Source organism: Oncorhynchus kisutch, linkage group LG7 (genome assembly GCF_002021735.2).
Source record: "Oncorhynchus kisutch isolate 150728-3 linkage group LG7, Okis_V2, whole genome shotgun sequence".
NCBI classification, from domain to species: Eukaryota; Metazoa; Chordata; class Actinopteri; order Salmoniformes; family Salmonidae; genus Oncorhynchus; species Oncorhynchus kisutch.
In genome coordinates this window covers 2,424,544-2,443,649 of record NC_034180.2, presented here as the reverse complement: position 1 = coordinate 2,443,649, position 19,106 = coordinate 2,424,544, and the positions used below count along the sequence as shown (strand labels likewise).

The following is a 19,106-nucleotide window of genomic DNA, read 5'->3' as shown; positions in this document are numbered from 1 at the left end:
TGTAGCAGACTGAATCAGTGATGAAAAATATCTGCAGTGTCTAGAGAAATGTCTCCTGAATATCCAATGACTCAATAAGTAGAAAGGAAACATTCAGTAAGACTTCAAATTATTTCAATGTACTTAAAACACAGATACTGTTCATTTGTACCGCTAGAACAAGCAGGTAGAGGTTGATTCATTAAAAACTGCAGTAGACAAAGATGTCAATTTTTTAATTATTTTTGGGGCTCCAAAATGATTACCTTTGATATATTCTATTCAATTGTTCTTCCACAGAAAGTCCTGACAGTCCAACAAACTTCTTTGAAAGGATTCAGTGGAGTTGCCATTTTACTTTATATCAAATATTCTTTTGTGAAGACCATTTGTCTGCAGTGTCCATCTACTCTCCAGTTATCAGAAGAATACATCATTGGGTAAAGAATAAAAATGTCTTTATTTATTTAACATTGATCAAGAGGACATCCAATGTTACAAAATTGAAATGGATGCCAAGACCTTTAGACATGTCATGAATCAGTCTTAAATTACTGCAATGCAAAATGAGAACAAAAGCTCTTAGAAAAATGAAACCGGCTTTTTTGAACGGCAATAGAATAAAAGTATTGTGATGTGTTTAGTACACTTACAATTGTAAAAACCACTCCAAATGAAACCACTAAACTTTAATACAGTTGACCACTTAAAAAAAGGGCTTTAGAATAGAATATACTTGGCATTTTGTGTGGCCTTTTAAAATAACTATATACACAGCCATAGACAATACGATTTGGAAAATACTGCATTTGTGGTCGTGGTAATAAAATATTTTGTCAATTTGGTACAGAATGATAAAAATGAGATGTGAACGTCATCTAATTTTCGTAAATCTATAAAACCGGTTTTCAATAAAACCCCACTGTTTTGCACATTCCCACACATAACTGCGATGAACATGGTCACACCTAAAGAATTGATTAGAACTTTAGCTACTCATTCCATGTCATTTCAGCAAGCCACCTGTATTTTGAAACATAAGATTTCCATTCCTGCGCCATCATTTTCTTGACATTTTATTTGAGAAATGAAGCTAATTGATTGCACCCAAATTGGCCCTTGTAATTTACAGGATTCACATAATATTCAATAAATATAGTACCCAACATCTTACTTGGACCAAAGGTTTTCCTATCAAACGCCACCCAAGGACCCCCACACCAATGGTCAGTATACAGCATCAGTTGTGACTAACAAGTAGTATGGAGCTGCGGCTTGTAATGTATTCCCTCTGAATCAGGTGTTTCACCCCCCCCCCCCCCCGTTCAGAGAAATTTGTCATTTGAAATCACTTGCATTATTTACCAAATATTAGTCTGAAAGTACCAGGTTGTCAACTTGATGTTGCTGTTCCTACTGACACACCCCTCCGTAAATGTTGCTGGTCTCGTGTTTATTAAACGGATTACAACATTTTCTTTGCAACTTTGGGTAGAAAACCAATAGCTTTTGCTACATTGTGTGGTCATCCTCACAAGTCAAGACAGTCATCCATGAAATCAATTCAGTTAGTCTTTGTCTTAGCAGCCTAATGATTCAACCCAACAAATGGCAGCTGAGTGGGCAACACCTATGGTGCAATTCTCATAACTTTTCCTACAAGCCCAAAACTCTGAAGAAATGGGCTAGTGACTAAAATGTGACAAAAACCCTAACAAAATAATAAAATCATAAACTATTGCATGGCAGTTGTACGTTTTTTAAATATAAATTATTTGAATATATATGTTGTGTGATTAGCAACTTGTAACATTAAACCCAACACCATTGCAAAATACTATACAGTGTGTGTTTGGAACTGCTGTAGCCTAATGGTTTGTTTATTCACCAGGAATGGTCAAACTAATCCAGCCCTTTTTTTAAAGGGAACAACCACACAGAGGGGCTGTTTCCTGGACACAGATTATGCCGAAGAGAAGGACAACCTGAATTGCTTTCATGGAGGACTGGCTTGAATTATGAGGATGGCCACAATTTAGTTTCATCATGAGCAAAAGCTATTGGTTTTTCTACCCAAAGTTGCAAAGCATGGCAATTTTGTGACCCATGTTTGGTACAAGGGTCACAAAAGGTGTGACCCATGTAATAAACACAAGAGACCAGCAACATGGATAAAAGGGTGTGGCAGTAGCAGGAACAGCGGCATATAGTAGGAAAAACCTGGTACTCACTAATTTATGGTAATGCCAGCGACTTCCAAATGGCTAATTTCTCTGAACAGGGGGAACCCCCCCCCCACCAGATTCACAGGAAATAAATTATAGGATGAAGAAGCAACACTCCAAGCCGCAGCTCCATACTACTTTCTAGACAGAGAACTGATACTGTATACTGGTTGTGGGGTGCAATTGTGGATGAGTGTGAGGGGTATGGGTGGCTATTGGATTCCTCATGTATTACTCATTGGTAGGAAGAATTATGGTCAAATGTTACTATATTTATTGAAGATTATTTCAATCCTATTATTTTAAATAGCCAATATGGGCGCAATCAATTAGCTTAAATTCTTAGAGATCAAATTATGTTTCAGGAATGATAATCTTATCTGTAACTACAGAAACGATTTCAGCACAATCTGAGATGGTGGGTGTCAAAATCCTCCTTGTGCTTTTTGAAGTGGAAACGACACGATAACTAGTCTAAGCTCAGACATCTTTGAATGGCTAGGTCAACAAGTATGCAGAGGAAGAGTGTCTGAACCATAGAAATACAATAACCGTTCTAGTAATTATATTTATATGGTTTGATTGAAGGAGAACCATTCCAATATGACTGCCTCTATGTCATGTCAGTGTACAATCAGTCACAACGGTGGATACCATACTTTGAAAAAAACAATGGAGAAAAAAAAGAGCTAATATTGTGGTAAAAAGAAAAAAATTCAATCAATGTGCCAATTAAATAAATCACAATATACCAAAGCACCTCTTGAAGAGTATTTCAGACATTCTTCACGGAACACAACTCTTTAGCATTTTCCAAACATACCCGTTCAGTAAATACATGTCAACTGTCTTGGTGTTGTAAGGCACCTTCAAATGTTACTTTCTTTCCTATATCCAAGATAATGGATTGTACATCATTGCTGGGGGATATTTATTATTATTCTGCATTAAAGTTAATGAACGTGTTGATGAACACATAGTAGTCGCCAGGCAGGGAGCGTGAGAGTTGAAGGCATAGTAGTCGCCGGGCAGGGAGCGTGAGAGTTGAAGGCATAGTAGTCGCCGGGCAGGGAACGTGAGAGTTGAAGGCATAGTAGTCGCCGGGCAGGGAACGTGAGAGTTGAAGGCATAGTAGTCGCCGGGCAGGGAACGTGAGAGTTGAAGGCATAAGAAAAAGTATGAATTTGAGAATGGGAGTGTGTTATCATCGACTTCATGGATACCATGTATAAGGTGACAGTTGGGCGAGATACAGCCATAGATGGTAGCAGGCCAGGCGACCCTTGGGTTTGGCATACAGCATCTAGACGTAGATTGTCAGGGATGACAAGACCCCTCTTCCACTAGCCTGATCCAAGATCTGTTGGTGCGGTCTTCCCAACAATGTTTTGCTGTATAGCAAACTTCCACAGTTTGGTAATGACTATGACCATATAAAGGTATACAGCACAAACAGCTCTGGGACAAGGCTAGTCTTCCACAGAGTATACAGGCTAAGGTTCTGGACTACAGCATCTCCACATAGTTTTCAGGGATGAGGCCTTTCTTCCCCTCCAGCTCTCCTTCCAGCCAGCCAGGTTCCCTGGAAGGTGCCACTGCAGATGGGAACAGAAGGTACCAGGAGACAGGGTGAGATAGGAGTAAACACACTGCATTTCATCAGTGTTAGAAAACACAGATGGCTGTGTCAGTGAGAGAATTTTGCTCAGAGCTTTATAGTTGACATTTTATAGTCAGCATAGATAGAGTATATAAACCACCATCATCTCAGCAAACAATGAAATTGTGGTGGAAATAAAAAATACTCAGCAACTACGGAAAGTGATGGGCAACGTCCCCTTGCCATGTCCTCCTCATTTTGTCCGTTCAGGTAATGTACCCCATTTGCTGGGAGAATGACTCAAGAGGGTATCATTGTAGGCTGTGTTTGGCACAGATACGCTTTTCAGAGAACAGGGACATGTTCATTTGGCACTAAATGGATTCTTCATTTCAGTTCTGCATTGCAAAATGTTTGAAAACGTTTTTAAGTTGGTCTTCCTATGGTGCCGGACCATCTTCAGATTGAATATGAGATAATGATAGTCGGAAGTAAATTGGCAGCAAAATACAGCACCAATGGATTCCTACCCAAACTCTGTATATTTGACTAAAGTGAAATGGGCTGAGATATGTTGATGCATAACTTTAGTATTTTCTAACCAATCTCTCTAAAATGTTTATACTACGTGATATTTGGCTCCCTTGCTTGTGGTGTATATTATTTCATGTGATACGATTTCTTACGAGATGGACAACTCAAGATGATATTAAAACAAGCTGTGCCATTATTAAAACTATTATTGATAAAATAGGTTGAGACCATGTTTGGTTAGGTATGTGCAAGCCAATATAGGTCTTTAGTCAAGCGATTGGCCATATTTGCCCTCATACTGTAACACTTCTTTTGACAAGGGTTTTTTCATTTGTCGACCCATGCACTGCCAATTGACTGTGGCTTCGAGATAGTTGGATTCTCAATATGAGACAGTGAATCATATTTTTCAAATATTTTTGGCGAGGGCGTACATTTTATATTTTCTGTCTGAGTTACAATCTCAAACACCTCAGTTAAACTCAAATTGGAAAACAACCCCATACCAGATAATATTTTATTAGTAGTGTCTCACTTGCCTGACCACTCACCATGAATTTAATTCCTCTGCTCTATTAAATTGCTATATACATTCAGTCTGAATCTGACATCCTAGAAGTCATTGAGGGGAGTTGTACAAAACAAATTGAATCAGCGATTCAAATCATCTCTAACATATCAAAGTTGATAAAGTCATCATGGAGTCTGGCTCTGGCCCAACCCATCAGTTTCTGGGACCAATCAGAACTGTCAGAATGTGTTCGCATTCTAGAAATCATATGGGAAATATCCAGACTCAACGTTTGGCAAGAGGCCTATGGATGGGTAGCTAAGCAAGTGTCTTGCATCTTCAGGAACCCCAGCCCATATGCATACTTGAGTAAGCCCTCAATGATAATTGACTGGTAATATCCAGCCACGGACGCATCTGATCAACAACAATTACATATCCTCTTGTTGTAAAGACTCATATCAAGTCCATTTCCCTTGGCTGACTAGAGCTCTGTCAAGTCCCCTTTCAGATGGACTGGAGAGTCACAACCTCTCCTCTCTCCCTCTATCCATCACTCAGTCTGATTCAAGATCAGATTGGGCTGTCCTGTTACTGGTTCCCTCACGGAATCCAATATGCCCGGCGGTTCTTTGAGATTTGAGTGAGCGACCGTTGTCGGAGCGATAACACTTACCGGCGCTGAATATTGCTCCGACCTGGAAGGATAACTCAGATTCGTGCTCGGCCTCGCACGGGTACACCGCCATGGCTCTCTTGCCGCCGCCACCGGTGACACTGAAAAATGAAGACAATCAGTGAGCTGGCGGGGCTTTGGGAGAGAGGGAGATCAGAGGATTACTCCACGGTTCAATCTAGGCTAGGTGATCAGTACTGAAACAGCAGGGAGAAGATGAGCAAAAGGACTACGGGTATCTCGCAAACCAAGAGGACTGGCCACTATCTGAACCTGGCGAGCGAGTCCACAGACCACCGTCCCCCTCTGAGACACAGGGTCAGTGTGGATGCATCTCAGACTGCAGGCATGCACCAGGCCACAGCGATAGACACCCATTATGGTTCTACTGAGATAAAGAGCGGGGCAATTCTAAAGCAGGTTTCTACACACACAGAACAGCCGAATGGAATTCCTGAGTTCCTCTCCTGGCACGGTTTTATGAAAAATAGTGGTTACAGACCTAGACACTGAGGCTACATTCTTAAAGTGAATGTGAGGTAAAAGGGTTGTCCAAGACATCATATGCATGCATAGCCCTACAAAGGTCAGAGAAGATGCTTTTCTGGCCTTGACAAAACAACGTGTTTATTCGGCAAGGTTTTTTGTTGTTGTTGTGCCCCCTTTGCAAATAGTAACGCCTGCTGCCAGTTGAGAACTATGTAGAAAACTCAGCCTTCAATACCTCATACCCTGATAAATATTTCATATACCTACACTCTGCAACAACAACAACATTGGAGAGCAAAACATAACATCTATTCAAACTGAAAAACTTTTGCGGATGCCGAGTTGTCACCGCAACAATCTTCACCTGCACTTTGGGATTTGTTCTTTTGAATAGAAGGTATTCTTACTGCATCTGGAGGAACAGGCCTTTTGTATATATTAAATAACATAATGGATTGCCCATAACGACTTGGCCATGTGCAATTTCCTCAGCATAATTTGAATGCTTGAATTAATCATTGTCTGGTAGGTAGCCCAACTATGGGCTTCATGTCTACAGAGTTCCCACAGAGTCCATTCAAATACCTGTGTGTGCGTGCGCGCTTACCCATCCACTGTCTTGTCCCCATCAGAACTGGCTTTGGTCAGGGCTCCAGAGTTGAGCCACGAGGCTGCTACATCAATGCAGGCCCTGCAGTCAAGAGGGAACAGAGGGTCAAACATATATAACCAGATACTAAATACCTACAGTAGCATCCCAATGACACCAGACAGTGGTCTGCCAACAATGTCAGTGACCACTGCATCCACCCAGTAGTGGGTCTTAGTCTTTTCCCTGGCCCGTGTGAAGCCTATGAACTCAGATTGTTGCGACATGTTTAACTGAATGGTTAATGTCCTCCCATCTGTATTTTTCTGCAGTGAGAAGGTCTAGGTGACCGCCATCGTTAAGTTGAAAAGTGAATTCCCTTATCAAACGCATATTTCAAGTTGTTTAAGTTAAACATGCTTAATTCCCTGTAGTCACCAACATAAAAAAAAAAAGTACACAGCCATCTCAAAACGACTGCTATAATTTACACTGAAATCGTTAGCGATTGTCGGGAGTGAGAAGTAGAGTGAGGTTTTAATGGCTAGTGCCCTTGAGCGGTGTTGGGGGGGGGGGGGGAGCCAAAGGGAATTCAGCAGGGGACAGTGTGTGGCAGAGAAAAGAGGCTGGGAAGAGCACCACACTTAACAGCTAGCTACTTTCACACACAGCCAATTAATATTCCACCTCCAGAATCTACACAGCCTTGGCAAGGCTTACAGACACTCACAGGTTTTGTTCTAATTACCTTTGTTTGTACAGTTTTTGTAAAAACAATTCTGTAGTGAAGGGCACATTTAGAAAATTCTACACAAGTTTATTTATGAGAGATTTTTTTTTTTTAAAAGGACAAAAATCAGTGTAGTGTTTCAAAAAGGAAAGAGCAAAACAAAAAGGAGAGATTTGGCCCTTTGTGAAGCACAGCAGGGCACAGAATCAAAGGTCATCACTTTAGAAAAAAAAAACCTTGACAATTCATCAGATCTAAAAAATACAAAAAAAAGTCTCATATTGTGGCTGAATTAACACTGGCTGTTTCTTTGATAATACCCTTGAGCCCCCCCCCCGTCTGACCACCACACCATCTCAGGGCAACTCAGCCTTTAACATGCTGATTGCAGAATGCCAGGGAGAGCAAATTTTAGACAGAGGAACACATACACAGAGAGACTAGCGGCACAACCCCCTGTGAATAAAACATTGAGAGTAGGTGCAGAATTAGTCAAATCTGGGGAAGTTCACAGCTGTCCTTATGACGCATTGCTTGAATATTCTTGAAAATCAATGTCCTACATTTTAACCACTTGTTTTTACTGATATTTGAAGTATGGATTAGTCCAATGGTATAAAAGTACATGCGATTGACCCATTCTTCTTTAGAGCCATAAATTGTCTGTTCCCCCTAGGAACAACTTCCACTGTTCTCAGGACAGACAAAAAAACAAAAACAGTATCACCAACTTAGAAAGTTAGAGAATGTTCTAGAGAACCATTACCAGAGGTCCTTTAGCCTGAACACAGTGTAACTGGAGGGGAAAACAATTCCCTTAACAGTAAAGCCTCCACTTCCCCACTAATTCAACTGTCCTCTATAAACTACCTGGGGAGGTCATAGCCCATAACATCTGTTCACTAAATGGATATAAGAGGAGACACCCTATAGACATGACCATTCACCCTAAAACAGCTATACCAATCCTATTAACCATTACTAGTAAAGATGTCTTGTGCCATACGCTAAAGTAGGGGGACGGAGAGGGCAGAGTGCGTCTGCTCTCTGCGTCAAGTCTCGTCCTACTTTAACCTCCAGAGACGGAGCAGGGCCAGCCAGGGCACAGAGAGGCTGAGAGGGACAGCCAGCGTCAAACCGCCCTCCCTCCTTCCCTGCCCGGGGCCCATGCTAATAGAGCGTAATGAGTAAATTGCTTCTAGCCGCTGCTCCCAGAGACACTAAAATACAATTAGAGGGAGCAGCTTGGGAGGGCCTGGGGGGCAGGGGTTACAGGTGGGATGGGAATGAGGGAACATAGTCCCTACCTCTCTCTGGCCATGACTTCTGCTATCAGAATACGAAGATTGCATTGAATAGACGGGCCTAGATGCACAAAAGTGGCTTTGTGGTGTGATTGTGTTCAGATCTGTCTGACCACTTCAGGAGGTGGTCAGGGCTGCATTGTGTGTGGATTTCTCCTCAGTCTGGACACAATCACATCAGCACTCCTCCCACGAGTCTCCAGAAAACATGTTTTGGGACAGAGTCACCCTTTCATTATAAAGTCAGGAAATACGTTCCTAGCGTGTGAGGAACGTGTTTTCTAGACTCAAATGCTAGCCAGCTAGCTTACATTTTGAATAACTCTAGCCAAAAAAAAAAAAAAAAAAAAAAATGAGTTTGTCTAACCTGTTTGCAATCCATTTAGCTTTGCTTGCTATAGAGGTTAGCTGGCTAGTTAGCTACAGTAGTTAGCTACTGCCATCAAGTTGTTGTTGTGTTACCATATTTAGCCTATTCCAAGGTTTGTAGAATGCATACTGGCATTTTAATATAGCGGGAAAAAGGAATCTGGACACACTGTGGCCACGGTAGACACTTAAAATGTAGGTGTAGATTCATGAGGTGTTCAGAATTCCACGATCAGAATACGAAAACTGTATTAACTCTCAAGTGCAGACATGGCGTCTCTTTCATACATCCATCCCCTCTCTCTAACCTCTCCCTCCATCAGGTTCAGTCAGCACAGTGGATGCCGGATGGTGTGGGTGATTTATAGCTCTGCAGTGTGTGTGTGTGTGTGTGGAGAGGGGCCACTGGTGTCTCAGCTGCTCCACGGGGACGGAGCGCTGCAGCAAATCCACTCATTAACCTCAGTCTCCATCCGCACAGCACACTGTCTGCCTGGCCCTCTGCCTGGGCCAAGAGCAGCACTGTCACTTCACCCACCTACGGGTTGGTGCTGAGATGTACTCTTTACTGCTAAGGTAGGGTGATGAGGGGGAAAGGGGGTAGAGTGTGTGTGTGTGTGTCCACACACAGTATACAGGCACTAAAACAGGCAAACACAATTGCATGTTAGTGTGTACACGAGGGTACAGTCACCCACATCTCACCACACACACAAAAACAAACAGAATCAAATCATAGACTCAAATTGAAATATCCAGTCACAAAAGTCGTGACTTTACTACACAAGCGAAGGCTAATAATGAAATGGCAATTATTAAGATCTGGAACAGACCTGTCAAGTAACTAGATACTGAAATGATTACAGGATAAAATGGTTGGGAAAGTATTCAACATGGTCACCCTAGAAACCTGTCAAATGAACAGTGGAAAATGGATTTATCCAAAAACTACTAAGCCAGACAGGAATTTTTTTTTGGGGGTGTCTCATTAACCAAAATATCAGAGCCTCGAATTACACATCAGTTGTTTTTAATCTACAAAATGTGTTTCCTATTGAAATATGATTCCATACACTGAACTTACAATACATTAGGAACACCTGCTCTTTCCATGACAGACTGACCAGGTGAAAGCTATGATCCCTTATTGATGCAACTGGTTAAATCCACTTCAAAATCAGTGTAGATGAAGGGGAGGACGGGTTAAAGAATGATTAAGCCTTGAGATAACTGAGACATGGGTTGTGTATGTGTGCCATTCAGAGGGTGAATGGGCAAGACAAGATCCTCTTAAAGGATCGGACCCCCTTTTTCAATTTTCGCCTAAAAATGACATACCCAAATCTAACTACCTGTAGCTAAGGACCTGATGCAAGGATATGCATATTCTTGATACCATTTGAAAGAAACCACTTACAGTTGTGGAAATGTGAAATTAATGTAGGAGAATATAACAAATTAGATCTGGTAAAAGATAATACAAAGAAGAAAAAAACATGATTTTTTTTGTACCATCATCTTTGAAATGCAAAAGAAAGGCTTTAACTTATTATTCCAGCCCAGGCAAAATGTTGGTTTTGGCCACTAGATGGCAGCAATGTACGAACAAAGTTTTAGACTAATCCAATGAACCACTGCATTTTCCTTCAAAATGTATTATGACTGCCCAAATGTGCCTAATTTGTTTATTATTAACTTTAAGTTCATAACTGTGCACTCTCCTCAAACAATAGCATGTTATTCTTTCACTGTAATAGCTACTGTAAATTGGACAGTGCAGCTTTCTGCCCATATCAGATAGGTCTATGTCCTGGGGAATTTTTTTAAACTTATATCATGCTAATCGCATTAGCCTATGTTAGCTCAACTTTCCAGAGGGGGTATGGTAGTATGTGCCTGGCGCACCGGTTTGAGTGTCAGGAACTGCAACACTACTGGGTTTTTCATGCTCAACCGTTTCCCCTGTGTATCAATAATGACCTACCACCCAAAGGACATCCAGTCAACACAACTGTGGGAAGCATTGGGAGTAAACATGGGCCAGCATCCCTGTGGAACACTTTCGACACCTTGTAGAGTTCATGCCCCAACTCAAGCCTAGTTATTCTGTGTCCATTGTGAAAAACTGAAATTCGTCCAACTGCCCATCTAAACCCCCCACAAATAAACATGCACGTTGAGAAGCACAGGGTAAGCCACAGAGCAGTGCCTCTGGATTGAGAACAGAGCAGTGCCCCTGGATCAAGAGCAGCTTTGGCGTTAAGTGCCTTTGCCCAAGGGCACACAGCAGGACAGGAGATGATACCTGGGATCAGACACTAGAAGCCCTCCGGTCACCAGTTCAGCTCCAACTAGTTTTATAATCGTGTGGCTATGGGGGCAGTCACTGTACAAAAGAGGTGCACTGCTGGTTCCCATTACCGTATGGCACGAAAGGAATTCAACCCCACAGCCTCCAGGCCTGGTAGGGTCTGCCAATGGGGGACTTTCTACTGCTCTTCTTTCTAGGCTAAGACTTTCCACATCACTGATTACTGGAGGAGTGGTGGGCAGGGTCTCATATGTATAAACTGTACTCTAAAGTGACTAAGATACCTTAGAATAGTATAGTTGTGTGTAAATATTGCATCACCCATCTCATATGTATATACTGTATTCTAGATCACTCAGTCCAACAGAGAGTGATGGGAGGAAGAGAAGAGGCAGAATTACAGTCTCACTCTCCAGGTCTGGAAATGACTGCCACGGGGAGATCCAGATAGTTAATTTGCAGGGGGGGGGGTGAGATGAGACACTGAAGTTGGCAGAGATGATAAATCACTCTACAGAAAATAGTGTCTGATGTAGAGAGTTGTAGTTGAACTTGTGTATAAAATGTCATTTTTTCCAGGTAAAAGCTTAAGATGTACTAATTAGGTACAATTCCAGATATTGAGCAGTAAGCACCACATCACATTGACTTCACATTCCAGGCTGGTAGTTATTTTAGCCTGGTCTCAGATCTGTTTGTGCCGTTTTGGCAACTCCTATGGTCAATGTCACCGTCAAGCTAAACAGGAATTGCCAAGGCAGCACAAATTGATCTGAAAACAAGCTACCTACTGTACACACTCATTCCACCTCCCACGCCTTTTTTTGGTGGCAAGTGACGGTGCCGTGGCCTCTGCCAGAAAGGTGCTCCCTGCCATGCTCTCACACGGCAGTCTTCATAAAGGTCAGAGCTGAGCTATAAGAGTGAACTAGAATATCTCTCAAAGCCAATACGATTTACACGGCTGACGCACCGCCACCTGTCTCCCAAACAAATAATGGCGATATTCACAACCCCCTCCCGGTCACTCCTTCCGTTCCACTGGAGGAGAGGCGAAGCCACGAAGTGGGAAAACATGGAAAAAACGAGTCTTGGTTATGTAACCCACTGTAGCACCGTCTGTCTACCATGGCGACTTGGAGCCAAGGCTAGAGGTGCAACACAGAGAGCGAGAGACACACATACACGTTGAAAACCAAAGAGAAATCATATTTTTCTCCTCAGTTAAGTATGTGCTAATTTTGTTGTTTTACAGCTTGTATGTCTTGTGAGAAGAACTCATTGCACTCTGAGCATCTCAGAGAGAGAAAGGGAGGGAAAGTGGGCGACGGGTAGAGGGAGTCAGAGAAATAAAGTTTATTTCACAAGGTGAATCTGCAGACATGAGACACTGCAGAGACAAAGAGCAGCCCAACATCTGCAGTCTAACCCAATATTATTATTAGCTCTCGCATCAGCATTCAAGGCAAGCTGTGGGCTGGAGACAACTAAAAGAAACCAAGGACTTCAGAGAGAAGGGTTGGATAGAGAGGGGGGAGAGGGGGAAGAGAGCGAGCGAGCGAGCGCGAGGAGAGCGAGGAAAGTGAGCGCGGGGAGAGCGAGCGCAAGGAGAGCAGTGAGAAAGCAAGGAAATTGAGAGACATGCATATGTACATGGAGACTGGGAAGGGGTAGACAGGAGGAATTGGGCATCAATTTACTTCCTGTGCCACATAAAAAAACAAATAAAATACATATTTTCTTGGGCAGGTTATGACACTAGCGATATATTCAGCTCCAAGACTTTCTCAGAGACAGAGTTTCAATTAAAGAGATATGAAGGTTTGCGGTATGAATGGAGCCAGCAACACCAAAATGTCCCCGTCAGTGACTAAGTGGTGTGAGTAGAGAAAACATTCAATCCCACTGCAACACGTCAGCTCTTCCAGACTGACTGAGTTTGAGAGGGTGAAGCCAGACGGCTACAGATCTTACTGTGGATGGTAGTGGGGGGGGTGACTTGGGGGAAAGTTGGGTATACAGAAGAAGTTTAGCTTGAGTGAATAAGAATTAATGACTATTTCAGGAGAGTTGGTAGCCTGTATTAGATACAGCATTTTAAAGAGGTTACGGTAAAATAGCAGGCTTCTCTTTTGCCATGGAGACATGTAATGATGGCTGATCCTATAGTGACACCAATCAGGATACATTACTTGCAACTGAAGTTGCCAGAATATCTGAAAAGACTGATGCGGAGGTTAACTGCAGGCATTTCTCCATGTAGACCCACTTACCCTGGGCTGTCTGTGCTGAGGCTGGCGAGAAGGGGAGCATGGTTGGCCTTCTCCGGAGGCGTCCCCGAGGCAGTCGACTGGGACGACACCGACTCGTTGCTGCCGAGCGACGCCTCATCCGAGTTGGAACAGACATCAGGTGACGTCGGTAACACTGAGAGGAGAAGGCGGTTATTCTTTGAGAGCAAATTGTTGGACGAGAACATCTTTGTCCTTTATTTAGGGGAGGAAGGCTAAACGTGGCTCTGTGGATGACCCTGTGCCGCTACAGCAGCTGAATGTTGCAGTGGACGACCAGGAGATCACCATGACTAAGGGACGCTAGGAGGTTCCAGGCCAAGTACAACTCTTAGTTCCTGTTTTTAAAACTGAGGGACAGACGATCCTAAGCAGCAACTAAAAGTTAAAAAAGGAAGTTCCTTGTTTAAATTTAGGTGTGTAGTTTCCTTTCCCACCACTCCGATCAAAGCAACAGGGCAGTCATTCTGGATTATGGGAGTCTATATTAAAGGAGTGATGTTCAGGCAGGGTCCCCCCCGTACTCCACTAAAAGCAAATGGCTGACAACGCTGTGCAAGAAAGTGTTTGCAGATTCTGTCGAAGACAATCATGATCATAAAAGGGCAGTTCACAATTCGCCTTATAGATCAGATGACACTGATATGAAAAATCCATATATAACATCTAGCCTCGATTGTATCAAAACAAAGTCCACACAACTACAAGAAGCCTTCTCGCTGTCGGAGAAAAGGCAACTGTTGCTTTGTTGGTTGCACTGAGCACAAGATGGATGACTGTCTGGGTTTTAGAGCCTCTGGAACCAGTTAAACCAGTTATCTTCTACCATTATTAAAAACGTTCACTACCGTCAGCTGTATAGAGTTAAGAAGCATCTATCAAGAGGATATTGCAGTCAAAACAAAACTCATGTTGACACGATCCAAATGAGCTATTCAGAACTACTTCATTACTTTACTAGAAAACTCAGCCCAAATAGAAGTAAATAATCAAAACCAGAGACTTCTTGTAGAATGTAACATATGCTTTGTCCACAATGCCTGGGCCATTATGCAGATTAATTACCTTACGCATAAAAAATTTAAAAGATCAAGTCACGACTGGGTTTATGGAAACAGGAAATGCTGGTACAATTGTATAAATGCTGGCAGACAATTTGTTCATTCGACATGGTGGTATCTTTTTGTGTCGGTAAAATGAATTATGCAAAAAAATGGGAGGTGGAAACACCTTTATGCACAAATATTGATATAATAACTATCACAGTAAACTTGGAGCCGAACAATTACGTTGACACGGAAAAGCATGCAGTTTATTAGGCTACAGATTAAATAAGTTACGATGAACTTCACAGGGTGGTGAAAGTGCACGGTGATGAGATTTGGGGGGGGGGGGGGGGAAGCATCAAAAATAGATTATTCTGCTGACATGATCAATGCTGTTAGACAAATAAATAAATAGTTCTTATCCATAATAATAATAATCTCTTTTAGCCTATCCGCACTGAGCTGTTGGCTAGAGCGTACATAAGACCAGAATAGGAACATCTGCTATATAATGTAACAGTTTGTGACAAAACCATCAGTAGAGTTGAAAATTCAAATGGAAACAATTTTTTTGGGGTACATTTGAATTTAACCGCAAAACTATTTTTTTTTGTCCACTACGTCAACCACGCACAGCCTTCTCTGCACAATGAGCCAGTTTGATAGAAACATGTCGGGTGGGAAAATGTGCATATCATTTTACAGATGTGACAATATTCGCATGAAAATCTGTCACCAATTGGATGGAAACCTAGCTACTGTAGCTAAACCTTTCATACAGAAAGCGCAAACAAGTGTTTAGTATTGGACAAGTTCATGTAGTCTTCCATTTGATGACTAACGAATATAACCCTGGCTAATGCTAAAAGCTAAACACAGGATTGAACTGGCAATCATATCTTTCACTAACTTGTCAACATATTGTTAAAAGTATATGTTCTGCTTCACCGGAGTTTTGGAAAAATGTAAGATGTCCATCACAGAGAGAAAATAGAGTAAGGTATAAAACAAAACTTGATTTGATCCAGGAAAATATGATATTCCTGGCACTCCAAACTACAGTGTCCTAAGAAATCCAATACCTGTTGGACAGTTGCCCCATTGCAAATGTATTAATACACTTCCCTTTCAAGGGGCTGAAGCTACGGCCACACAAAGACGGGTGAAAATGGATGAGAAACACATACCTTCCTCACGGTCCATTGTAGCCCGTCAAATGTTTAATTTCAACTTTTAAACACACCAGTTGCATATGTAAAAATGATAGACAAATCTATGGATGCCCTCAGTTCTCCTTCAACCATTTTCAGCCCCAAAGAAAAAATCCCTTGGCTTATCAGTTTTCCATGGATACAAAATCTAGGTGTGGACGCAGCCTTCAGCGTAGTCGCCCATATCTACTGGGTATATTTGCCTACACATACATTTAAAAATTAAAACGTTCTCCGCCAGGTAGTTAGACATCACTTTAAAAACATCATCCACAGACTCTGAACACAATATGGTTAAAGAGAGGATTATATATTTTTCATCCCAGGTATTAAAATACCCCAATGGTAAAAGCCTGGAGCAATATGAAGGGAGGAGAGTCAGTCTGATAAGCAGATTCAGCCTCCTTTAGGTCATGTTCCAGGAGGAGGAGCTGATGGGGGCTGGGGATCTGGGGTTTACAGTAGGGCAGCAGGTCAAGTCAGCAGGCTAAAAATCACCAAGCTCTCCTGGTAGAGCAGTGTGGGAGGAGAGGCCTGGAACAGCTGTCCCCTTTATATTAGTAATGATCTATAAAAGCTATTGTGCAGGTTTACAAAGGTGCAACACCAGCTTCATATAGTACAGGAACCTTTACTGGGATCGTTTAGTCAAATACCTGAGTTATGAGAGTAGGGGTCCCTCACTCCAACTCAACCTTTCAGCAAGCCTGGCTGAGGATGTAACGTTAGGGCTCCGTCTCTTACCTGTCTGCAGGTCCACGGTCTTTGGGTTATAGACCGCAAGGGGTCGGTTCTGTCGAACCGACAACAGTTTCTTGGACTGCCTGGTGGGGGCGGAGAACCCTGGGGAAGACGCGCCTGGGACATCTCCAAAGATCTGAAACAAGAGAACGCGTGTGTGTGAGTGGCGGGGATACTGTGTGCGCATAACCAAAATGTGTTTAACTACTCCCTCAAAGCAAAGACAGAGCATATTGAGACGAGGCATGTCCTCATTTGACCTTAGTAAAATGTGTTTTGAAGAGCTCACATCTTTGACAAGTCAGATCGCAAAGCACTTTAGCCTAGCAGCATGGGTATCTCTAGGGACAGTTGAGATGCACTTTGCTCACTTATTGCGCACTAGGAAAACACAATGGATTTTCTTTAGCAACTTACATCAGGGTTAACATAAACTTAGACCCCGAAACACTAAGACCAAATCCAGTCTAGGGAATAAGGAAGCTGCTGAAAGCAGTATCGTGTTTATTAGAGCACCCAACAGAAAACATTTTTGCAATAGAAAACAAAAATGACCGTTTTCAATGGACAAACGCTTGGTTTTAGCGCCGTTTAGTGCCTAATGAACAAGAGCCAGAGGTGGCTAGGCGCTGCTGACCCACTGACGGACAGTAGATCTGGAGGAGGCTTACGTAGTGGATGTGTTGACATACAGACTAACTTCAGGATGTGGTGTTGAAAGAAATTAGGCAGAGAGGATCAGAGGGAGGGAAGAGCGCAAGGTAAAAGGAAATAAAAGTTGGGAGGGAAAAAAAGGACGATAGTGTGAGAGAAATCTGATATGGTTGAGCGCAGCAGAGTTTCAGCAATCTCTGCAGATGGATGTGAATGTAAAACACTGTCTGCTAGCATCTGGGGGTATCAACAGTCTGGCAAGAAGGAGAGAGGGGGAAGGAGAGAGGGGAGGGAGGCGCTGGGCCTGAGAGGAAAGCTAATGTCTGTCTGTCTGGCTGCAAAACTCCCTCACCTCTCATCTCAGCACTTTACTTTTCTTAAAGCGTCCAATGGTATTACATTCTGGCTCTGACACCAAGTCTTCATTCAAATTGTGCTGTGCCTGGTGAAGTTCTGGAACATGATTTATATGGAAGTGTCTCCTCACCAAAACTTTAATTGCTTGGTGGTTGAAGGTTGAGCACATTCTATTTGGACTGTTAGAAATAGAGGAGCTCGAAATTGACGAGAAATCCATGTTTTGGAGTTTAGGTGTACTCTTGGCATCTCATAGCTGGCCAGAATACAGATCACATAATCTCAACCCTTTCTATTTTGGCTCTGGGAATTGAGCCCCTCTATAGGATGTAGGCAGATTACTATTTACATGAATTAAAAGCAGATTACAATTCTGTTGTAGCATGGCTCAAAATGGGACTTAAACCCTGTAGGCTAGGCAAAGGACCTTCCATGTACCCTTGTAGATGTCAGAGTACCATGACATACTGGATATCATTTTTAAGCACAAAAAAAAGGGGCAAAGTGAGAATCCCTGCTTTGTACGTCAACCGCTGGGCAGATGGAATGATGTCAGCCAGGTTCTGTAGTCAGCTCAGTGATCATCTCTACATTATGTCAAACACATAGATAAAAACTATTTAATGCTTCTTATCAATAAGCTGCTTTACAGTTTCATTCGTCTTAGAGCCCTCGTCAAAGACAAACAGGGATTTTAATAAGTTTTACTGTACTCATAAAATGTGAAGAATATTACAAAATGAGGAAATGCTTATACATTGCTCTGAGTGACATTTTAGGCAATGTCCTCAAAATCCCATTGCCAGCACTGGAGAAAAGTCTCAGCAGTGCATTTAAGACAAGCTTTCCTCCGGTTGCAGCTTTGAGGAACAATAGAGGATGGGTCTATAGATGTTACTGTGGTCAGGGGGACAAGCTCAGGATCAAATGGTGGAAAAAGTACCCAATTGTCATACTTGAATAAAAGTAACGATGCCTTAAAAATGACTCAAGTAAAAGTCACCCTCTAAAATACTACTTCAGTAAAAGTATTTGGTTTTAAATATACTTAAGTATCAAAAGTAAATGTAATTGCTAAAATATACTTAAGTATCAAAAGTAACTTAAGTATTCAAATTCCTTATATTAAGCAAACCAGAATGCATCATTTTCTTTTTTCAAATGATGGATAGCCAGGAGCACACGCCAACAGACAATTTACAAATCAAACATGCGTTTAGTGAGTCTGCCAGATGACCTAAAGATGTTCTCTTGATAAGTGCGTGAATTGGACCATTTTTCTGTCATGCTAAGCTTTCAAAATGTAACGAGTACTTTTGGGTGTCAGGGAAAATGTATGGAGTAAAAGTTATCAAAAATATCAATAGTAAAGTACAGATACCCCAAAAAACTATTTAAGTAGCAGGTATATATATCTGGTCACCCCCAAAACCAATTCTTCCTTTGGCCGCCTCTCCTTCCAGTTCTCTGCTGCAAATGATTGGAACGC

General features: G+C 42.1%; 1 protein-coding gene across 2 annotated transcripts in view; it reads right to left on the bottom strand.

The window, feature by feature from the left end:
- Window positions 1-420: 420 nt before the first annotated feature.
- Window positions 421-19,106, bottom strand: part of LOC109881014 (rho GTPase-activating protein 10-like) — a 71,006-nt gene continuing 52,320 nt past the window's right edge. For both annotated transcript variants that reach the window (XM_020473192.2, XM_020473193.2), the window contains 5 exons: window positions 16,610-16,742; window positions 13,591-13,744; window positions 6,622-6,705; window positions 5,526-5,626; window positions 421-3,799 (listed from right to left, as the gene is read on the bottom strand). In XM_020473192.2, the coding sequence (XP_020328781.1) occupies window positions 3,711-3,799; window positions 5,526-5,626; window positions 6,622-6,705; window positions 13,591-13,744; window positions 16,610-16,742 (561 nt within the window). In that variant the 3' untranslated portion in view covers window positions 421-3,710. The remainder of the gene's footprint in view (window positions 3,800-5,525; window positions 5,627-6,621; window positions 6,706-13,590; window positions 13,745-16,609; window positions 16,743-19,106) is intronic.